The sequence below is a fragment of the Bison bison genome, unplaced genomic scaffold (assembly GCF_000754665.1).
Source record: "Bison bison bison isolate TAMUID 2011002044 unplaced genomic scaffold, Bison_UMD1.0 scf7180017864328, whole genome shotgun sequence".
In the NCBI taxonomy this organism is placed as follows: Eukaryota; Metazoa; Chordata; class Mammalia; order Artiodactyla; family Bovidae; genus Bison; species Bison bison.
In genome coordinates, this window is record NW_011494900.1 from 36,932 (window position 1) to 44,449 (window position 7,518).

The 7,518-nt window shown below is 37.3% G+C and overlaps 1 protein-coding gene across 2 annotated transcripts in view; it reads left to right on the forward strand.

The window, feature by feature from the left end:
• The window catches only part of ERCC8 (excision repair cross-complementation group 8), a 42,056-nt gene that overhangs the window by 31,596 nt on the left and 2,942 nt on the right, over window positions 1-7,518 (forward strand). For both annotated transcript variants that reach the window (XM_010853466.1, XM_010853467.1), the window contains one exon: window positions 3,633-3,716. In XM_010853466.1, coding sequence (XP_010851768.1) covers window positions 3,633-3,716 — 84 coding nt within the window. The remainder of the gene's footprint in view (window positions 1-3,632; window positions 3,717-7,518) is intronic.

Sequence of the window (7,518 nt, forward strand, 5' to 3'; positions counted from 1 at the left end):
ACTCACGTCCATCGAGTCAGTGATGCCATCCAGCCATCTCATCCTCTGTTGTCCCCTTCTCCTGCCCCCAATCCCTCCCAGCATCAGAGTCTTTTCCAATGAGTCAACTCTTCGCATGAGGTGGCCAAAGTACTGGAGTTTTAGCTTTAGCATCATTCCTTCCAAAGAACAACCAGGACCAGTCTCCTTTATAATGGACTGATTGGATCTCCTTGCATAATTTACTTAATTTTCTTTACATCTATATTTCCTATAAGTTACTTCATAATCTTATTTTCTGTTTACCAAGAACCTTTACTTTTATTTTTTTTAGAAAAATACTGATTTTACTATGCCTCAAATCGCTTTTGAGATGAATAAAAATAAAACTAAATAATTTAATACCAGATCAGAAAGAAAGTTGTAGTGTTAGAAATATTTGTGTAGAAATACATTTGTGAGAAAAGTAAACAGTCAGAGTTTTAACTTAACATTTTGCTGATTTTTCTTTTTAGCCCTTATTCTTTGCTTAGTAGCTTTTTAAAAAATTGACCTAGTGTTTTACATCCTGTTTTTTTCTTTTCACTCTGTATTTGGTTTATATCCTACTCCTTTCTCTTTAATGACACTATTTTCCAGTGTCATTAAATATTCTTCAAAAACAAATTTAGTGGCTATATATCATATTAATGCAGCATAGATTTATATATAAATCATAACCCTAGACAATAATATTTGGAAAATTATTGTTTTATTATAAATATAATATTGGTGATAATAACCTTGAATTTCATACGTGTCTTTAGCATGACTTCTTAGAAATGTATACAAAAACTTCTGACACATACAGAGATTTCAGTTTCTAAAAGGATTATATCAATTTATACCCTCTGTATGTGAGAGTATCTATTTCACTGCCCCACAGAAATATTTTCAGTACTAGCCAATATAACATATTTCTGAAGTTTTGTCAGAAGAAGAACGAACGTTGTTAAGCATGTACAGACACCATATCCATAAAGACATTGCCATTGACTGCATCAGTCCCAGCTTATAAAATAAGCTTCTCAACAAGCTTGGCATATGAATCTTAATGCTCTTCATTAGTTAGTTAGGCAGTTTTGAGCTAAATAAAACTTTTTTTCAATTCCTGGCCTATTTTAGTTAGAAACTCTTATGGTTCCTGCAAAGTAGTTACCTGAGGAGGCTTTACAAATAGCTGAGGAAAAAAGAAAAGGAAAAGGCAAGGGAAAAATGAAAAAATACATCCAACAGAATGCAGAGTTCTACAGAATAGCAAAGAGATGGGAAGGCTTTCTTAAATGAACAGTGCAAAAAAATAGAGGAAAACAATAGAATGTGTAAGACTCGAGATCTTTTCAAGAAAATTGAAGATGTCAAGGGAACATTTCATGCAAGGATGGGCATGATAAAGGACAGAAATGGTAAGGACCTAACAGAAGCAGAACAGACTAAGAAGAGGTGGCAAGAATACACAGAAGAACTATACAAAAAAGATGTTAATGACCTGGATAACCACAGTTGTGTGGTCACTCACCTAGGGTTGGACATCTTGGAGTGTGAAGTTGAGTGGGCCTTAGGAAGCATTACTACCAACAAAGTTAGTGGAGGTCATGAAATTAAGCTGAACTATTTAAAATCCTAAAAGATGATGCTGTTAAAGTGCTGCACTCAATGTGTCAGAAAATTTGGAAAACTCAGCAGTGAACACATATCTGGAAAAGTTCAGTTTTCATTCCAATCCTGAAGAAGGGCAATGACAAAGAATGTTCAAAGCACTCATTTCACTTACTAGCAAAGTTATGTTCAAAATCCTTCAAGCTAATGGCTCCAGCAGTACGTGAACCAGGAACTTCCAGATGTACAAGCTGGGTTTAGAAAAGACAGGAACAGAGATCAAATTGCAAACATTCATTGGATCATGGAGAAAGCAAAGGAGTTCCAAAAATACATCTACTTCAGCTTCATTGACTATGCTAAAACCTTTGACTGTGTGGATCACAACAAAATGTAGAGAATTCTTACAGAGATGAGAGTACCAAACCATGTTACCTGTCTCCCGAGAAACTTGTATGCAGGTAAAGAAACAACAGTTAGAACCAGACATGGAACAACTGACTCATTCCAAAGTGGGAAAAAAGTACGACGAGGCTGTATATTGTCACCTTGCTTATTTAACTTATATACAGAGTAGAAGTGAAGTTGCTCAGTCGTGTCCAACTCTTTGCGACCCCATGGACTATAGCCTACAAGGCTTCTCCATCCATGGGGTTTTCCAGGCAAGAGTACTAGAGTGGGTTACCATTTCCTTCTCCCTGGGATCTTCCTGACCCAGGGATCAAATCCAGGTCTCCCGCATTGTGGGCAGACACTTTACGATCTGAGCCACCAGAGAGGCCCGTATGCGGAGTACATCATGTGAAATGCCAGGCTGGATGAATCTCAAGCTGGAATCAAGATTGCTGGGAGAAATATCAACAGCCTCAGTTATGCAGATGATACCACTCTAGTGGCAAAAAGTGAAGAACTAAAGAGCCTCTTGATGAGAGTGAAAGAGGAGAGTGAATAAAGCTGGCCTAAAACTCAGCATTCAAAAAAACTAAGATCATGGCATCCACTTCATCGCTTCATGGCAAATAAAAGGGGGAAGAGTGGAAGCAGTATCAGATTTTCTTTTCTTGGACTCTCAAATCACTGCAGATAATGACAAATTAAAATTAAAGCCATGAAATTAAAAGACACTTGCTCCTTGGAAGAAAAGCTATGACAAACCTAGACAGCATATTAAAAGGGAGAGACATCATTTTGCCCACAAAGGTTCTTATAGTCAAAGCTATGATTTTTCCAGTAGTCATGTATGGATGTGAGAGTTGGACCATAAAAAAATGCTGAGCACTGAAAAATTGATGCTTTCAAATTGTGGTGCTGAAGAAGACTCTTGAGAGTCCCTTGGTCTGCAAGGAGATCAAACCAGTCAATCCTAAAGGAAATCAACCCTGAATATTCACTGGAAGGACTGATGCTGAAGTTCCAATACTTTGGCCTCCTGATGCAAAGAGCCGACTAAGTGGAAAAGATCCTGATGCTGGGAAAGATTGAAAGCTAAAGAAGAGGGCAGTAGAGGATGTGGTGGTTAGATAGCATCACCAACGCAATGGACGTGAATTTGAGCAAATTCTGAGAGATAGTGGAGGACAGAGGACCCTGGTGTGCTACCATCCATGAGGTCACAGAGAGTCAGACACAACTTAGCAACTGAACAACAACGTATGGTTTCTTCATTGAAAGCCTTTATTAAAAGTTCAGTTATTGACGCAACCATTTTTTTATTCTCGGACACTTGAAATATATGGATACAATTGATTAAAAAAAAAAAACTATGGCAATGATTTTTGTGAATTTTAACCATGTAAGCAAATTCTAACATTAGGATAATGCTATTTTAAAATACAAAACAAAGTTTTACTATTTCTTAAACAAACAGAAAAGGGCATCAATCTAGTTTCTTTAGGGAATAGAAATAGATTTCATCTAATCTAACCTAAGAATTAGTCATTTAAAAAATGGTTCATTTCAAATTGTCATCAGCTTTCAGCTGACCCACAACCACATCTTTGTTTTCTGTATTATAGGAACTTTACAGTGGTAGCAGAGACTGCAATATTCTTGCTTGGGTACCATCCTTATGTGAATCAGTTCCTGATGATGATGATGAGGTAAATATTATTTATACAAGTTGTACAGTGACTTCTAAATCATAAAGAATTTTTTACTAATTTACTTTCAATGGGAGAGGCTTTTAAAGCATTTCTTGCTATTTTCTGATTGTTTAAATAACTTACCTGTATAATACATAAGGAAAATTCAAAAAAAAATTGAGAATGAAATAAATTTCTGAAGTTTATCAATTTTAACATTTTTATTTATTTCATTCTTGTTTTATCCTGTGCATATTTTTAACATAGTTAATATCATGCTTGAACATACAACTTAGCATCCTTCTTAGACTTTTTCCATGTCATTAATAACTATTTGTAAACATTGTCTTTCATAATATAGTTTTCTGTCATTCTTAGTTAGTTAGTTCAGTCGCTCAGTGATGTCTGACTCTTTGCCACCCCATGAATTGCAGCACACCAGGCCTCCCTGTCCATCACCAACTCCTGGAGTTCACTCAAACTCATGTCCATTGAGTCAGTGATGCCATCCAGCCATCTCATCCTCTGTCGTCCCTTTCTCCTCCTGCCTCCAGTCCCTTCCAGCATCAGGGTCTTTTCCAATGAGTCAACTCTTCGCATCAGGTGGCCAAAGTATTAGAGTTTCAGCTTTAGCATCAGTCCTTCCCATGAATATTCAGGACTGATTTCCTTTAGGATGGACCGGTTGGATCTCCTTGCAGTCCAAAGGACTCTCAAGAGTCTTCTCCAACACCACAGTTCAAAAGCATCAATTCTTCGGTGCTCAGCTTTCTTTATAGTCCAACTCTCACATCCATTCATGACCACTGGACAAATCATAGCCTTGACTAGACGGACCTTTGTTGGCAAAGTAATATCTGCTTTTTAATATGCTGTCTAAGTTGGTCATAACTTTCCTTCTAAGGAGTAAGCGTCTTTTACTTTCCTGGCTGCAGCCACCATCTGCAGTGATTTTGGAGCCCAGAAAAATAAAGTCAGCCACTATTTCCACTATTTCCCCATCTATTTGCCATGAAGTGATGGGACCGGATGCCATGATCTTAGTTTTCTGAATGTTGAGCTTTAAGCCAACTTTTCCCTCTCCTCTTTCACTTTCATCAAGAGGCTCTTTAGTTCTTCTTTGCTTTCTGCCGTAAGGGTGGTATCATCTGCATATCTGAGGTTATTGATATTTCTCCTGGCAATCTTGATTCCAGCTTGTCCTTCCTCCAGCCCAGCGTTTCTCATGATGTACTCTACATACAAGTTAAATAATCAGGGTGACAGTGTACAGCCTTGACGTACTCCTTTTCCTATTTGGAACCAGGGATCAAACCCATACTTCCTACAGTGGAAGCATGGAGTCTTAACCAGTGGATCACCAGGGAAATGCCACGACTTCCTGGGACTTGAGTTATCTTGTATGAAATTTTTAAGGTCCTTTATTCACACTGTCAAATTTTATCAGTTTGCACTTTTACCAGATAAATTAGTGTAAATATGACACTGTGAATAAAGAACCTGAAAAATGTTGTGGTAAAACAAAGATAAATAAGACATGGTCTCTGGTCTTAGGTAGTAGCCTCTTAATTTTTTTATTTTCATGTCAAGCTATCTAAAGGTGAAATTTTATAGATATGTGTCTTATTTGGTTTAGTATGACTTTGAGTAGTTTAAGTGTATAGCTGCTTTAAAAACTGAATTTTTTCTTATACAAAGCTTAAAATGTTAATTACTGTGTCCTGCTGTTGGGGAATTATTGTATACATTAAATCTAACTTATAACACTAGGCCACACTAGAATGTTTAACAATCATTCATCAAATATAAACTATAAAAATAAAAGTAAATAATCTTTGACTTGTGTATGAAAAAAAGATAATAGAAGAAAACTGAAATTGTTTATTTTATAAAGATAGTATGTGACTCTGATGGTTTATTTTCTTATTATATAGTTATGGTGATAGTTTGATTCTTCCTCATCTGCAAGAATTTTTGTATATAGGCAATTAAGCTGAACAAGTATAAATCAAATAGGTATACACAAAAAACAAGTTAGGTTTTGTATTTACCTTTTAAAATGCACTATGTATATGCTTTCAGAGAAGGCAATGGCAACCCACACCAATGTTCTTGCCCCATGGGTGGAGGAGCCTGGTAGGCTACAGTCCATAGGGTCGCACAGAGTTGGACACGACTGAAGCGACTTGGCAGCAGCAGCAGCAGCATGTATGTGCTTTAAGATAAGCACCATTCTCTTTATAAGATGATAAATGATAAGATTATTTCCACAAAACTTTTGAAGATTCCTGTGAATATAAGTAGAACATGAATATGATCATGATGCAGATCTCAGTAGAGTAGTCTGTGTATACCAGACCCTCTTCCTTACATGTCAACTCTGTGCAATCCCATGGACTGCAGCCCACCAGGCTCCTCTGTCCACTGGATTCTCCAGGCAAGAATATTGGAGTGGCTTGCCATTTCCTTCTCCAGCCTTACATGAATACTTACTGTTTGACTGATATTTAGAAGTATTTTCATCTCACCTCTCAAATGAATGACTGCTGCAGTTCCTCAGAGAGGCAAGTTAACACAAAACACACACATATATACATTTACACACTCACCTATCTTTAGTGTCAGGTAAACTAAATAATAGTTATACTGGTAATTGAGTTTGAATTCCAGTTCTGCCATTCATTAATGATCTAGGGCAAGTTTATAATATCTTCAAACATCAGAATCATTGAAGTAAAATTGTTCTTAGTTTACCTTTCAGATCGACTTTTTTTTTTTTCAATTTATTTATTTTAGTTGGAGGCTAATTGCTTTACAATATTGTGGTTTTGCCATACATTCACATGAATCAGCCATGGGTGTACATGTGTTCCCCATCCTGAACCCCCCTCCCTCTCCATCCCATCCCTCTGGGTCATCTCGGTGCACCAGCCCTGAGCACCCTGTCTCATGCATCGAACCTGGACTGGCAGTCTGTTTCATATATGGTAATATACATGTTTCGGTGCTATTCTCCCAGATCATCCCACCCTCTCCCTCTCCCACAGAGTCCAAAAGACTGTTCTATACATCTGTGTCTGTTTTGCTGTCTCGCATATAGGGTTATCGTTACCATCTTTCTAAATTCCATGTATATGTGTTAGTATACTGTATTGGTGTTTTTCTTTCTGACTTACTTCACTCTGTATAATCGGCTCCAGTTTCATCCACCTCATTAGAACTGATTCAAATGTATTCTTTTTAATGGCTGAGTAATATTCCATTGTGTATATGTACCACAGCTTTCTTATCCATTCATCTGCTGATGGACATCTAGGTTGCTTCCATGTCCTGGCTATTGTAAACAGTGCTGTGCTGAACACTGGGGTACACGTATCTCTTTCAATTCTGGTTTCCTCCATGTGTATGCCCAGCAGTGGGATTGCTGGGTCATGTGGCAGTTCTATTTCCAGTTTTTCAAGGAATCTCCACACTGTTCTCCATAGTGACTGTACTAGTTTGCATTCCCACCAACAGTGTAAGAGGGTTCCCTTTTCTCCACACCCTCTCCAGCATTTATTGTTTGTAGATTTTTAGATAGCAGCCATTCTGACCAGCATGAGATGGTACCTCAGATCGACTTTTGAGATGAAATATACTTCTCCATCAACCAAGACAGAATCCCTTAGGATTGTTTCTCCTGATACCCAACCTATAGAGGAGGATTTATTTCTACCATAAAAACCTGAAGGGCATTGGGCAATAGAAGCAAGTTTTATGATCTTTAAGCATAAATCCTATTATATAGTTGATAGGTTGCTTTTTTTTTTTTTTTTTTTTT